This window comes from Parasteatoda tepidariorum, chromosome 5 (genome assembly GCF_982258835.1).
Source record: "Parasteatoda tepidariorum strain Cologne lab strain chromosome 5, Ptep-v5.0, whole genome shotgun sequence".
NCBI classification, from domain to species: Eukaryota; Metazoa; Arthropoda; class Arachnida; order Araneae; family Theridiidae; genus Parasteatoda; species Parasteatoda tepidariorum.
In genome coordinates, this window is record NC_141759.1 from 35,521,844 (window position 1) to 35,538,132 (window position 16,289).

Consider the following 16,289-nt stretch of genomic DNA (forward strand, 5'->3'; position numbering starts at 1 on the left):
ATGGGAGTTAAAGACAGCAAACTTTTTTTTTGTTTCTCTGCTTATACATAATTTTGTGTTTTTCAAGCAATTATTTAAGTTGAAAGGAAGTGCAAATTTTTATTAATATATTTATTAACAATGTTTTTATATACTACTACATTATCATTTTGGACTATTTTATACAGTCAACGCATTTAGCACCCCCATTACTGCAACTTTTCCAATATAACGACCTATACACAAAAATTCTTGGAAAATTACTCCATAAACAGGTGTGACACATTTTCTCACTTTGAAAACTAACATTTTTCCATTAACAGTAAATCAATGGGTAACAAATTTATCGATTATATTAATTATATTAATTTATTATTAATTATATTAATTATTCAAATCACAATTTCTTTAGGCGTTGTTAGCTTTTACATTCTTTTATTTCCACAGACATACACAGACAAACAAAAACGCTAATAATAAGAAAAAGTCGTTTGGTTGCCTACAACCAGCTGGAGTTGCAGTTATTATATCGGCAGACGATTTAAAACAATTATTAAAACTAACTGTTTATTGATGACGGAACATCCTCCCCACCCTGGTCAACCTCAAGAGGGATGACCAGCTGTATAGGTCGAGTTATAGTCTTTCCATTCACTCTTAACACGCATGTTCGAATTTCCCCATCACGTCCCTTAATTAGATTGGTAATTCGTGCTTTCTTCCACATGTGTCTGGGTCTGACGTCTTCTTGTAGTATCACAAGATATCCTGCACGGATGTTGAAGGATTTATGAATATTGCGAACTTGGTGATAAGAGCGAAGTTGCAGCAGATATTCTTTGGACCATCTTTTCCAAAATATATTCAACACGTCTTGTTGTTGTTTGAAGAGTTTCGTAATTCTTGGATTGTTATTCAGATTTGTGGCTATGGATGTTAATTTTCTACCCATTAGGAAATTTGCCGGTGTCAAGGCTTCCGTATTGTCTTCATCTCCCTCTTCACATACAATGGGTCTGCTGTTAAGGGCGGCTTCTATCCCTACTAGTACAGTTGATAAATTTTCTTTATCCAATAGTGCCCGACTAAGAGATTTACGAAGACAGTTTTTCACTAATCCGATTAGGCGCTCCCACCAACCTCCCCACCAAGCCGCTCTGGGTACGATGACCTTCCAAATTATGCCATTATGAGCGTAAAACTGTTGCACTTTAGTAGATGTAAGAGTGTTCCATAGAAGTATTAGCTCCTTATTTGCAGCGTGGAATGTAACAGCATTATCACTATAGATGGTATGTGGTAGTCCTCTACGACTCACAAATCGCTGCAATGCTAACAGAAACTTGTCTGTCGAAAGATCTGACACAAGTTCGAGATGTATGGCTCTGGTCGTTGCACAGGTAAACAGTACAAAGTAAGCTGTGTCTGAAGGATTCAAAGTGCGAACATGTACGGGGCCAGCAAAATCTATTCCTGTGGTGAAAAATGGTGTAACTGGATTTATTCTATCAGCTGGTAGAGGAGCTTCAATTTGAGTGCAGCGAATTGCTCATAACATCTTGCATGGTAGGCATTTGTAAATCACTTGTTTGATAGCTTGGCGGCCTCGTAGAATCCAAAAGTTTGAGCGTAGTTCTGAAAGCATTATTCTGACACCTAGGTGATGCATTTTGATATGTATTTGACGTATCATCAGACCAGTGTTGCCAGATTGGGCTACAAGTAGCGGATTGGGGTACTTTTAAAACTCCCCGCTACACAAAATCGAATTTGGGCTATCCGCTACTTTTTGGGCTACTCATCATTTTTCAAAAGCTATTAATCTTAAAAATGCGCAACTTAGAGAATTTCATGCTGCTACTAGAATGTGCTACTTATCTCACAGAAATACTTTTATAAAAAAAAATTTTTTCTTTCCTATTATAAAATGAGAGATTCTGTAAAGTCTGCAGTTTCTTTATCTTTTTTAAAAATATTTTCTTTTATTTCTGAAAACGCATCAGCTTTAGTTTTGGATTCTTGTTTTGTTTTGCCGCGCGGAGTCCAGAATATCTCCATATCTATGCTTCAAATCATAGACTCGTGAAAACGCAAAGATATATATGGAAAAATGCACGGCTAGCATGATGGGGGGAAAAAGCTTTAACTCCAACCATTATTAATCGCTTATTATCTGGAAAAATCGCGTGACCTGTAATCTGAGCTAAAACGAAATGTTGAATTTGGCGAAATTATGAACGCAGCTCATCGAAATTTAAGTCCCTCAGTGGACTGATCGTTAAGACACGGTTCCCAGCAGATCATTGAAGTCAAACATCACTGGTTGAGCCGCGATGGCTCAGGGGAGAGAGTGTTCGCCTTCCACTGAGGTGAACCGGGGTTCGATCCCGGCGATGGCTGGTCGATACGAATTCCGCATCCTGCTTGCACCGATCACAGAGCTGACGGGAAATATCCTCAGTGGTAGACGGATCATGGGTTTGAGTCCCCTTGCCGTGAGGCTAACCGTGAGAGTTCTCGTGGTCTTCCTCTCCATGTAACGCAAATGCAGGTTAGTTCCATCAAAAAGTCCTCCACGATGGCAAAATTTCTCCCAATACTTGATCCAGGAGTTCCCTTGTCTTCTGGATTGGAATCAAAAGTACAAGGCTACGGAGTTGAACATTAGTAGCCGTAAACCCAAAAAATTGGGTCGGCTGTTCAACGACGGTTGTAAAAAAATAAATAAAACATCACTGGCTGCGGTCAGTGTGCGGGTGGGTGACCTCGTGGATCAGTCTGCTTAGGGACCGAGGTCGTGTGGTATGGGTCCTCGTTAAACTGTTCTACCGTAAAGTGCTCGACTTCGCGTGCAGGTCGTCGGGCTACTGAAGCGGTGGGTGCCATGACCTTTGCAGGGGATCAAAATTGTGATGGCATGTCTTTGGATCATCGGATGTTTCCCAGCCGTCGCCAATCATAAATGAACTACAACTACAGCATTGAAATTTAACTTATTTTTTTAATTTAGTAGAATATATATATATATATATATATATATATATATATATATATATATATATATATATATATATATATATATATATATATATATATATATATATATATATAAAACATAGTTTTCTTGGGCTACAAAATGTTCGAATCCGCTACTTTTGAAGCTCACATTCGCTACTTTTTAATCTTAAGTTCTAGCAACACTGCATCAGACTTGTGAAATGATGAGATCCGTCCAACAAAATTGGATGTTTTTGGGACTCTGATAAACTCGTAAACTGTAATCTGCCACCAATACGTATTAATTTATTTTTAAATAATGGGTTGAATTTTGTAATCTTTTAATTTTTTGGTAGTGACTTGGATGTTGATAAAGCTTCGTATTCTAACGGAAATGACTCTTTCTGAACTATTTGTATCCAGTAATTTCTAGCATCATATATTTCTGCAGTGTCTAGTTCTCCGACTTTCTTGACTTGAGATCTACAGTTCGAATTAAAACGTAGAATTCATACAGTAACACGTAGCAGTCTGAAGTAGGAGCTGCAGTCTTTTGCGTCGATGATGGGTTGAAAAGCAGTAACATGAAATGTTTGAATTTCTTTATTTTTCTTTACCTCCAAATTATGAGAGTAATCTGTTTTCGAATCTGGCTAGCTTTCTGTGGGTTCAGTCTGCCAAGTGGGCCCGTTCCACCAGATGTTGAGGTCTTTCAGTGTAGATGGAGGAACGCCTCTTGATAGTTTGTTCGCTGGATTGTCTTGTCCCGAGCAATGCCGCCACTCTGAAGGGTCAGTGTATGAAATGATTTCTGTTACCCTGTTGCACACAAAGGTTTTACACCTGTTGGGATTACCCCGAATCCAACCAAGGGTTACTTCAGAGTCGCTCCATAATGTGGCTGTAGATGGTGACAATCCAGTTTCATTGTAAAAATATTCCAGCAGTTTGGTACCAATCACAGCTGCTAAAAGCTCTAATCGTGGAAGACTAACTTTCTTTATAGGTGCAAGTCTATTGCAGTTGCATACTAAATGGATACTTGATTGATTATTATGAGAGGTAGCTATGTACAAAACTACACCATATGCTCGCTCAGATGCATCACAGAAAATATGAATATTAAGGGAATCAAGCGATGAAACTCCTATGTAACGAGGAATTTCTTTTGAGAAAATGGCATCGAACTGGGTTGTAACTGTATGCCACACAGTAGCCAAGTTTGTCGGCAAAATTTCATCCCAATCGATTCCAAGAATCCAAGTATCTTGAAGGAGTATCTTTCCAATTATCGTGAATGGTGTACACAGTTCTAAGGGATCGTATAAACTTGCAAGACAGCGGAGTAACCACTTCTTAGTAAGTGGCTTATCTGGAGAAGCACAGATTGAAGTCTTGAAAGTGTTGCTCAAAGTATCAGTTTTCGTGTTCCATCCAAGGCCTAAAATAGTAGTTTCGGTTTTGAAATTTTCTTTGTTAGTTTCCAGTAAGTGTTGAAGCTTCAAAGAGTTAGTAGCCCATTTTTCCATCGGTAGTTTTATGAGTAACATCAAATCTTTGATTTCCTTTTGTAATACCATTATTTGTGATTCAGTTTCTAGACTAACCACAAAATCATCCATATATAGGTGCTTATCTAAGAGTGCTGCAGAAGTAGGGAAGTCATTTATATGGTTAGAGGCTAGTTCTCGCGTAGTGCACACGACAGAAAAGGGCTGCAAGACAATCCGAATGGTAAGCGAGTGAATCTGTATGTTGTTACTTCATCTGTAAATGCAGCTGTTTTAAAAGAGACTCTCTTTTTTTTGTACCAGAAGAATCTCGTTGCAACTCTGTCCTTTGGATGCAAAACCAACTGTAGGAAAGCTTGTTTACCATCACAGGTTAGGGCAAATTTATGCAGTTGAAATCGTAGAAGACAACCAACAGTCTCAGGTAGAAGATTGGGACCAACTTCTCAAGAGTCGTTTAATGATAGCATGTCTGGAGCATGTGATGAGGCGTCAAAGACGATTCTCCACTTTATATAATCTTGCTGCTTCTTTTTCACTGCCTGATGTGGCAGATAGTACACGGTGTTTTCAGTGTCATCTGCAGATGGGCAAACTTCAACATGTCCTAGATCAATGTAATTCAACATGCATTTTTCGTATTGTGTTTTCAAAGATTCATTTGATGTCAGTCTTTTTTTAAGTTATTGAAATCTGTTCTCAGCAGTAGTTTTGTTTGTTGGTAACGTTGAGACCAGAGCTTTCCAAGGTAATGATACGACCCTACGATTATCAACTAATTTTAATGAGTCACGAAAGTTCTTCAAAACAGTCGAATCATGTTCAGACATTTCTCTATCCTGGGAAATGGTAATCCCAACTGTTTCCAAGTCCCATAAGCAACGTACACTTTCATTGATAGGTTCTTGTTGAGTGAATGAGTTGAGGTAGTTTACAGTAGCTACATTGGATATAGTTGTGCATGATCGAGGTCCACTTAGAATCCACCCGAAATGTGACGGAACCAATGCAAGTGATTCTGACAGCATAACCGGAGCTTTAGGATTCAATACTTGCCAGTAGAAATCAGCACCAATCAAAACTTGTATAGGCAGATTTTGTAAATTATCGTACGGGTCAGCCAGTTTCATTCTTTTCTGGAATGCCTGGCTTGAAACAGCAGGTGGAGCAGATGGATGTGACGTGTATTCATTGGAACTTTCAAATGCTTCAATATTGACTGAAGACTGATTCCAAATGCTCGATAGTTTAAACTTTACTTTTCGTCTCATATAGGAAACATTTGCTATAGATTCAAATCCATGCACTTCCAGGGGTTTTGTAGAAATAACTTCTAATTTCAAACTATCAACAAGATCATTATGAATGAAACTAGACTGGCTACCTCCATCTAGAAGACAACCAGTCAATCTTGTAGCACCAGTCGGGCCTGTTATAAAACCTCTAGCAGTTTGCAAATGCACAGTGTTCGGTGTTGTAATATCGATCTTGTGAGTAGACGTTGTACCTGGGTGATCAACACTGTTCTTACAAATTGAAACATGATGCTTTTTCTTGCATTTCACACAACAAGCCTTTTCCTTACGAGGACAGCTCTGTTTTGTGTGCCCTCGTCCAGTGCACAAAGAACATCTATTCGTAGTTTTTAATTTCTGTATTCGTGTGTCTATATCTGTCACAGAGTTGCACTGTTGAGGCCAATGTCCGGCAGTTTCGCAAAAGGGACAGAATATGGTGAAGGTTTCTTACTTTTAGTAATTGGCTTGGAATTTACATTGAAGTTTTCTAACGTGGATTTTAAAGAGTAATCAGAAGACATAAGACCTTTAATCTTGCTTGTTGTAAGGGTCCCTTCCACTTCTTCGGCGAGAAAATGCATTAGTTGTGTGATATCACCTTCTGAAATTTTTTGGCGTTTCGCATGAATAACCCATCGGCAACAAATATCGTCAGGGAATGCACGTAAAATTTTAGGAGATAAAACTCTACCGTATGCGTCAATGTCTTCGCCCAAAGCACGTAGAGCCTGTAACCTTCTGTTGCATTCAATATAGACTTCATTCAGTGATGTTGGCGATGGATTTCGGATTGGCGTTAAATTCTCCAAAAAATCCAAATGAGATTGAATGATTCTATTTTTGTCACCATATTTGTCAATAAGTAGCTTCTTAGTGGTTTCATATGTATCTGCAATAATACTTATACCATCAACCAATCGTTTTGGTTCATCTTCTAAATATCCTCTGAGAAAAACATGTTTATTAATTGATGATAGATTTGGATTATCGTCTACAGACGTTTTAAATTGTTCCCAAAAACATTGCCAATGTTCAACGTCGCCACGAAATGGTTCTAATTTTATTGTCGGTAGTTTTACATTTTGTTGTGGTGACACAGAATTCACATTTTGAATCGGAAAGTTAGTAACATTTGGTGAATCTACAGTCTCCATTATGTTAGCTTTTACATTCTTTTATTTCCACAGACATACACAGACGAACGATAAACAAAAACATTAATAATAAGAAAAAGTCGTTTGGTTGCCTAGCAACCAGCTGGAGTTGCAGTTATTATATCGGCAGACGATTTAAAACAATTATTAAAACTAACTGTTTATTGATGACGGGAACAGGCGTTACCCACTCAATAAACGGGAAACATTTTAGATTTTTTATGAATGAAGAAAAAGAGATGGGACCACCTATTCTTAGCTTAGGGGTTCCTTTGTGTAATATTTTTGCTTAGACTAACAGTTCTCTGTTAGACATATGATGGTTTTTACCAAAAATGGTTGCTCGTAAACAGATTAACGCTATATGCTTTGAATAGAAATTAAAAATTTTGTAGGAAGTAAATAAAAGAATAACATAAAAACCACAGATTACTTAAAATATTTAAAATCCTAGAAAGTTTTCTGTTTACAATAATTAAAAATCATGATGTAATTCTGAAAGCAGGAGAACAAGGCGAGGGAAAATTTCAAAATCTAAAAAAAGTGCTGACTGAATAACTTTCTAAAAATAATGCAGAATATTAAAGAATGTCATTTGAAAAAAATTAAATGTGTGTTTAACTTTTAATGTACTATATTAATGCTTGCACTTTATTGACGCAAAAAAAAAAAAAACTGTGTTAATGTCTATTATTCTATCAATTTCCTAATTCTTTTCAATGTATAGCATGTTTTTCTAAAATCAAGCCTAGTATTTATGAATTATGAGCAAAGTTTTTTATTTTCACGATATAGTGACCTCATTTGATTATGTTAATTTTAGCTTGGACTTATAAGAGTCGTTATATCAAGTAGCAACAGTTTCCTTTTATCAGTACTTGTATATCAGCTTTATTGTTTTTCAAAATGCAGTATCTAATGATAGCTAGTTAATTTTCTTTTTAATATTGTAGTATGCTAAGGGCAATTATTTACGACAAAATAGATTTCTTTAAAAGTTTTTAGTACAAACAAATATAGCTATTATAAAAATGTTATGAGCGCAAAATATGAAGTTAAAAGTTTTCCATGAAGCTAATTATATAGTTTTAACAGTAAATAAATATGATCTTATTAGTTACAAATAAATTTCGCGTACTGTTTATTGAATAATACCAAATAAAATATTATATATTTATTTTAATGCAGTGTAGTTATTAGAGGACTAAAGCGAAAAAAAGTATGAATAGAAAATAAGCATTTATCTTCTGAACCTACAATATTTCTTGTAACTAACCGTTCATATTTACATCAGTTTATGACTTCAGCCTTCTTAGATTTTAGTACTATGTATTATAAGTTTTTATTTTTATTTTTTATTAATGGGGAGCATTAAAAATTTATAACCCCAGTACTTATATTAGTATATTTTGTATATATTACTACAGAATGTATCATACCAGTAATACCTATTGCAACAATTAAGCACCACTGTTGTTCTTAATAAATTGGCAATATTTTCTTCTCACCACTAGGAGCAAAATAGTACCTACATTTCTTATACCCCTTTTTTCATTCACTAAATGTAATGGATCATAACACATGATTTAACTACTAATAAATATTCTGTTTTATTTGTTCTTATTCTAACTAATTGACAGCATATTTCGTTTACAGTTTTTGCCTCTTCCACCTGGTCCACTTCCTAAACCAGCTCCTAAAATGAAAAGTGGGCCCATTAAATTGACTAAAGTATGTAATCTTTCTGAGATTTTTTTCTCACTTTAATTATTTTTTAATTATCTATGTTGTACAGTGATAAAAATTTTTTGCATACATTTTAAATACTCAGTTGATAGAGTAGACTCTTGTTTCTAATTTTGCAGTCAATATCATTGTGGGATTACATCTCTACGAATACTGAATCGATATTTTCCCCCACTCCTCTTTCATTTGAACAGCTTTATCATGTAAGTGATGATACACTTTTTAATACTTAAATATAGTTGTTTTATATTAATTAAAAACTTATGTAGCTATATTTTGACTTCCAAGAACGCTTGTAAACACTCAAACTTATCTTTACTTAATTGAAAAATCAATTTATTTTAAAATTTAGAAATGTTTTTCAGTGATAAATTTTAAAAAGTGTTAACTAAAAAAAAAGAGAAAAAAATATTTGCTTATGAAATTTTTTTATTTATATTGTAAAAATATAAAATTTTATTTCATGAAAACTTTTATGAAATAAGCCTTTTTTTTTATTTGCAATACAATAATGTCTTTATTTTAATAACTATTACTACTTTATTTTAAGACTTTGCTCATAATAGCATGTTTTTTAGTTTTAAATAGCAAAATTTGTAAAAAAAAAAGTCAAATTTTTGTGATTGAAGCTGAATTTCTGCAAATAAAATGTTTCTTTATAATATTGTCTTTTTTATATAGATATGTGATTTTTATATATTCTGATTATGAAATCAATACATTTTTCCTTTTTTTTTTTGAAGCTTAATTATAGGGTAGTATAACCCGTTTAACTCTTTAACACAGAATTTTTTTTAAATGCATTTTTCATACTTTTTTCATTATTTTGTATTAATTTGCATCAAAATAAGTGGATATTTGTTATCAAAATTTTGTTTTTTTATGAATAATGTATTCACACTCGTTAGCAACAATCTTTCAATGCCAGATCGAAAATTAATCAAAATGGATCGAAAAAAATTCATTGGTTTTTTAAGACTTACGAATATTTATTATGCCAAAACCGAATTACTTTCTGGTCCCCCTAATATTATCTTTTAGCGATTATTTTCACAGTCTCTAGTGTATTGGGAATTTGAAAGGGCATTTTTTAAGCTATCGAATAATTAACGAAATCAAGGCGAAAGTTAGTGAGGTTTGACTATATATAATATTCATTATTAAAATATATAATATTTATCATAAAATTATTTTATATTTATATTTTTCTGTTGTTAAATATTGGTTGTTTTCCAAAATTTTTAGCCCTATGGATTTGTGGTGTATCGAACGACTGTAACATTCAATACAGCTGATCCATCTATTCTTACGGTAAATAACATTGCTGATAGAGGTCATGTCTATGTAGATAAAGTAAGTATCTGGAAAATTCAGTACTTTGACTTTAAAGAAATAGCTAGACAAAAGTATTTCATCGAAGCTGTTGGATTTTTTTATGTTGAAGTTATTTAATTAATATTTTTATGGCACTTTTCATTATTTCAATACTTGAAAAAAAATCTGTGTGGGATCCTGTGCTAAGAAGTCGGTGCCGAATTTTGATGAGAACTGGGTAGTGGTATGCAAGAGAATAGAACAATATCACTGAGAGAATAAAATTTATATCCATTACGTGAAAGACACTATATATATTCTTTTAATTTATTACATGAACAAGAAGTTGACAGCGGAATCTTGGCGATGGCAGTTGGCACCATCAAGATCCTATACTGGAATATCCCCAATAAAAATAACTGTCCTCCCAATATAAAATACTATGATGCCCATAAAAACAGAAAGGAACCATATTAATTTTATTGATTTTGTGTTGTTTAATATTTTGTTTATGTATTTGGTTCGATAATCTAAATAAAAATTATTAGTACTTATGCGGTGATAAACCTATAGGTAATAAAAGGCGATAATAAACCTATTACCACACTTCCTATATATAAACAAAATACCATCAATATCTTTCGCTACATCATTAAGCATACTGGTGTCTTATACAATATAGCGATTTTATCAAACCACTCTTAACTGTATGTGTACTAAATTATTTAATTAGGAGACATGTATGCTTGTTAAGTACATCTTAAAGGATAGTGATATCTATTTAAAGTTTGTCTTGAGATAGTTTTTAAGATTTGAAAAGATCTGAATAAAATTTTTATTGCATGCCAATTTCAAAATATTTTTGAGATATTTATTTACTTTTTAATAAAAAACAGTTTGATTTATTTTAATATTATAGAAGATAATACATTAAAAATGTGTTGTTAGGTCTTACAAGGTATTTTGAGTCGAGAACAGAAAGTTTTCAGTATTCCAGTCAGAGCTTTCAAAGGACAAACAATTGATATTTTAGTTGAAAATCAAGGCAGAGTTTGTGCTGGTTCTGGTATCCATGACCAAAAGGTAAATTATTATTTTCTTAGTTTCTGTATTTATTATTTGAAATTTATCAACCCTCAATTAATACTTAATAAGTTTTTCTATAAATACATTTTATAACAAAAAAAATCGACGCACCAAGAAGCAATCATCCGATTGCTTTGAAATTTCGTATGCATGAATGTTTTGAACAGATATGGCTGGAATGATGCCGACTGGGGACTTATGGTCTTTAGTGACGAATCCCGCTTCCAACTGTGTCCTGACGATCATCGAAGACGTCTTTGGAGACGCACAAGGCAGGGGGAGATCCTGCCTTCACTATTGCACGCCACATCGGTCCTCAACAAGGCATTATGGTCTGGGGTGCCATTTCCTTTGACAGCCGGACCCCTTTGGTCGTCATTAGAGGTACACTTACTGCACAGCGGTACGTCGACGACATCCTAAGACCTGTTTTGCTACCGTTCCTTTTGCAGCTCCATGGGCTGTTTTTTCAGCAGGACAATGCCAGACCATGCTATGAACTGTCTGCAAGCTTGTGAAACTCTTCCTTGGCCTGCCAGATCACCAGATCTCTCTCCCATCGAGCATGTCTAGGATATGATGGGAAGGCGATTGCATCTGGCACGGAATGTTGATGACCTCGTTCGACAATTGGATCGAATTTGGCAGGAGATACCGCAAGAGAGCATCCGGGAGCTTTATCGGTCTATGCCATGCGGTGTGGCAGCTTGTATCCAGGCTAGAGGCGGGTCAACTCCTTATTGAACTTGTTACTGTAACTCTGCAATAAATTATTCAATTGTTCTGAAATTTTAATCGTTTACTATTCTGTACATTGTCTTCTTATCCACCAATTTTCGTTTCAATCGGACAACTCCTTCTTGGTGCGTCGATTTTTTTGTTATAGAGTGTAGTATCACGATACTTTTAAAACAGATTAGAATATAACTAATTACTATTTATTTTACCAAACTAGCATGTAGCTGAAGCAGTCACTATTTCTGAAGAAAATCACAGCACTTTTATAGAATCGTTAAATCAAATATATTAAAGGGCTGTTTCTAGAGTGATGACAAGCTTAACACAAACAAGTCACAGGAAAAGTAGAGCAATTCTGCTACAAAATTTTTTAAAAATAAATAAATAAATAAAAGTAAAATCCAATGCTTAGTACTTCATTTTAGCAATTTGAGGTTGCTTAATACATTCTACACAAATGTGCAAAACTATAACTAATTGTACCGGAAAAATTGCATTTTAACATTAGTTATTAAATGTGTATTCTTTTCTATGTAATTTATAAAAGTAAATCAATCAATCTAGGATGACCAGATTTTAGTAAATAATCATTTCTATTTATTTTAAAGTATTATTGTATTTACATTTTATATGTAAGGAAAAAAGTTTTAAAACCGTAAATCAAAAAATATTTTTAAAAAAATTAGAAATAGTGAAAGAGGTTAAGAAATAGACTTAAAATTAAACACACACAGACACACACACACACAAAAAGAACAGAAAAGATGGATTTTAAGACCTCATTTAGATTCGTATGTGAATTTAAATTCATTCGCTTGCTAACAATAAGTTATTCAAATTAAAAAAGATTTTTAAATATTTTATTTTTAAAGAACCTTTAATTTTTAATTCTATGAAAAATTTTAGATTATAATATCTATTACCATAGACTTTTAGATTATAACACCACAGGGGCATTATAATTTCGTGATTTGTTACAAAATTACAATTAACGACTTTTAACAAGTTATTGTTGTTAAATCTAGGATTTAAAACGTTTTAACTTATAATTATGCAACAATTTGACAAAAACTTGCAAAAAAAATTGAAAAACAATGTGTATTACTAAATGAATGTTAACTTTAAATTATAAAATTCTATTTTTTTATTATTTACAATTAGAATTAACTGTATTCCATTTAAAATAACGTTTTAGATTTTAGCATAATTTTTATCATAGCTCTTAATATCCTTATATATTATGTTTGAATTTAAGTAAATGATATAATATTCATTCATTGTTTATAGAACTTCTGACTCTAAGGCCTCGATTTAGATTCCCTAAATCAAATAATATGTTTTTCTTTTAGCTAAAAGTCTCCATTAAATTTTAACGTTAAGTTTAATATTTATAGTTTAGAGTCACAATTAAATTTAAATTTTAGACATAAGTAAGGTTTTAAGTTCAGCATAAATGATACATTTCGTTTAGTATATTTTCAATCAAGGTAAACCTTAATTAAAAACTTGTATTGCGATTTCTCAATGGTGTTGTTCTCTTGTAAACAATAGCATTATTTTTTACAGGGTATTTTCCAAAAGGTTACATTAGGTTCGCTTGCACTTCTGGACTGGACAATGATACCTATTCCATTAGATGCAAAATCTATTGATACGATTGCCTGGAAAAAATCTGTTCGCAAGGCGAAATATGATCCTGCTTCTACTCCAATGCTTTATGGAGGACAATTCACTTTGGAAAGGGGAGCTATCTTCGATACATTCCTGCAATTGGATGGGTGGCATAAGGTAATTATGCTCAATTAATATACATTTGTAAGTAATCAGCAAAAACAGATACAATTCTCTTTTTCAGAACAGCAAGGAAAAAATGAATTTTTCCTTACTTAATTCCTTCCTTACTTTTTTTCCTTACTTTCTGTGACCACTTTTGTGAGATATGAATTTTTTTTTCCATATGCTTTGTGTTGAAAAAACTTTTAAGAGAAACCATCAAAAATCTCTTTCAGCGACCTTGCAAATCTTTGTTAAAAATATAGAAAACGTCAACTAAGAAAACACGAAAAAATATCATAACAAAAAATATTAACAGAACAAATACAGTGTGCGTAGCGCGTTTTTAAATAGTGCTTATTTTCAATTTTCGCTTTTTAAAAGCCCTTAAAGGTGCTTTTTCCAATAGGTGTTTTTAAAAAAAGCTTATTCTTCCTTTACCAAAATATTTTTTTCTTTACCATGTTGATTTTCACCACGAATTATGCAAAAAGACATCGTCCTTTTTAACGTTTTCACAATTCAACCCCAATCTATATCGACGTACCGTCGGTCCGTAGTGTATGAAAACACCATTCGTTTTACATGTTAGATGAAATACTTGCGGATCCGCATTTGCGTATACTGAGCTGGATTAAGTGGGAAGGATTTTTGTTTCTCATGTGCAGCTCTGCTACATTTGTAAGAGATTCTCAATTTCAGACTTCATTTTTCGCTCTCTGGAATCGAACCGAAAAATCTCTCGAATTTTTGCCGATACGGGGACCGACTAAACATTGTCAATTTTTTTTTTCTCTAATAGCGATAGAAAATTTTACTGCTCTTGTTATTGTCTGTTAAATTTTACTGCTCATCATTGGTGACGAGTCATCGTCTTCGTCCCTCGCAAGCAAATAAAACCGGATAAAACCATCAATTGTCAAAAACTTACCAACCCTGACTAATTATGATATTTTTTTAAAGTGCTTAAAATATTTTTTAAGTGCTTGAAAAGTGCATATTTTTTGTTGAAAAATTTGGCTACGCACCCTGAAATAAGAAGATTAAAATCTATTCAAAATATTATAGAGCTCTTATTTAGAGAGCTCTTTTCGACGGTCTCTGATGCCTCGTGTTGCAGTCAGAAACAATAAAGACCATGCAATCAATGATTTATTTTTAGAGTTGAAAGTTAAATTAGAAGAAAGTTATTTTAGGAAAAAACTAAGCATCTCAAACAAATAAACATCTCATTTTTTAAAGCTAACTAAATTTTATGATATGAAATTAAATACAAAATTTATTTATTTATTTAAAATATTTCTATGTAGTATAATTGGTAAGTTTGTTTTTACTCATAATTATATCTGTATCAATCATTTTTATTCATCGATCCGGATATCATGACAATAATATTAGTGGAAAAGTTAAAATCTTTTTTGAAAAATCATATACCTTCAATTACATTTTGAAATCAATGGAGGTTACCCCTAAGAATTATCAACCACATTAATGACCATTCTACTATGGAACAATGATTGGTCATGTGGAACAACGATTGGTACAGAGGATTCACTGTACTTCTGTTTGTATGCTATTTTCCATATCGTTGAGTAACATCATGAAAAAAATTTTAAAAGAAAAAAGTGCATTAAATTTGATTTTGCTCAATCTACTAAAGATAATGATTCTACATACAAGTGATTCACTTAATACTTGTATTTTGCCCACTTTATTTAAAACCATTTAATTAGCTTATTGGTTCATTAGTAAATTTTATTTAGGATTTAAATATTTTAGTAAATAGTTTTTAATGATATTGCCATTCATTAATTTTTTCTTGTTTTATATTTGTCCTCTATCAAGTTTTAATACTGCTTTGAGTTCTTGAAATTTTTCTGTATATTGCATTTGAGAAACAAGTATTCCTCATTATTTTGTGAAACAATTTTTTCAATACTTTGTTATTAGATTTGCTCACTATGGTAGAAATCCAAATATTTGATTGCTTTAAGAATAAAAATGATAAAAAATAGGTAGATTTGAGAGTTTAGGTAAAGTATATCTATGAGAATTAAGTTGTGAGGAACTATTAACAAGCACAAAAATAGCGTAAATAATGAAACTTTTTATTTATTAAATTTATGCATTATTAACAAAACAATTGAGGTTTTAAATGTGTAATTGTTTCTCTCAATATTTGGCCCCAATAAATTTTGGTAATAGAAGTGACTCTGGACTAAGTCTAGACTATTTTTTATCATTGGTACGTCAAAAGTAAATAGAGAAATGCAAATGTTGGACCAAATCTCTTGTGTGTAGTTATTAAATTTTAAGTATTCATTTATCTTTGTTTTAGGGTGTAGCTTTTATAAATGGTTTTAATCTTGGACGCTATTGGCCAATTGTTGGGCCTCAAGTAACACTGTATGCCCCGAGCACATTGTTTCAAGCAGAGCCTGCAGTGAATAATCTGACAATATTGGAACTTGAGCATGCACCTTGTCAAAAAGCAAATACTTGTGTAGTACAATTTGTTGATAATCATATTATAAATGGAGCTACTCCGCTAAATAAAGAAAGAAGAATTCATGGAAATAAGTTCCTGCGACAAACCATGTAGAAAAAGCTATATATAGGGTTTAATTACCATGACACTTGTTTCGCTATTTTTATAAATTTCCATTGTTATTAAATAAATGTTTTAATTTTTA

General features: G+C 32.8%; 1 protein-coding gene across 3 annotated transcripts in view; it reads left to right on the top strand.

Moving 5' to 3' along the window:
- LOC107437645 (beta-galactosidase) overlaps nt 1-16,289 on the top strand; it is a 28,231-nt gene extending 11,942 nt beyond the window's left edge. For all 3 annotated transcript variants that reach the window (XM_087163650.1, XM_087163651.1, XM_087163652.1), the window contains 6 exons: nt 8,596-8,670; nt 8,805-8,888; nt 9,931-10,038; nt 10,948-11,082; nt 13,390-13,611; nt 15,935-16,289. In XM_087163650.1, the coding sequence (XP_087019776.1) occupies nt 8,596-8,670; nt 8,805-8,888; nt 9,931-10,038; nt 10,948-11,082; nt 13,390-13,611; nt 15,935-16,198 (888 nt within the window). In that variant the 3' untranslated portion in view covers nt 16,199-16,289. The remainder of the gene's footprint in view (nt 1-8,595; nt 8,671-8,804; nt 8,889-9,930; nt 10,039-10,947; nt 11,083-13,389; nt 13,612-15,934) is intronic.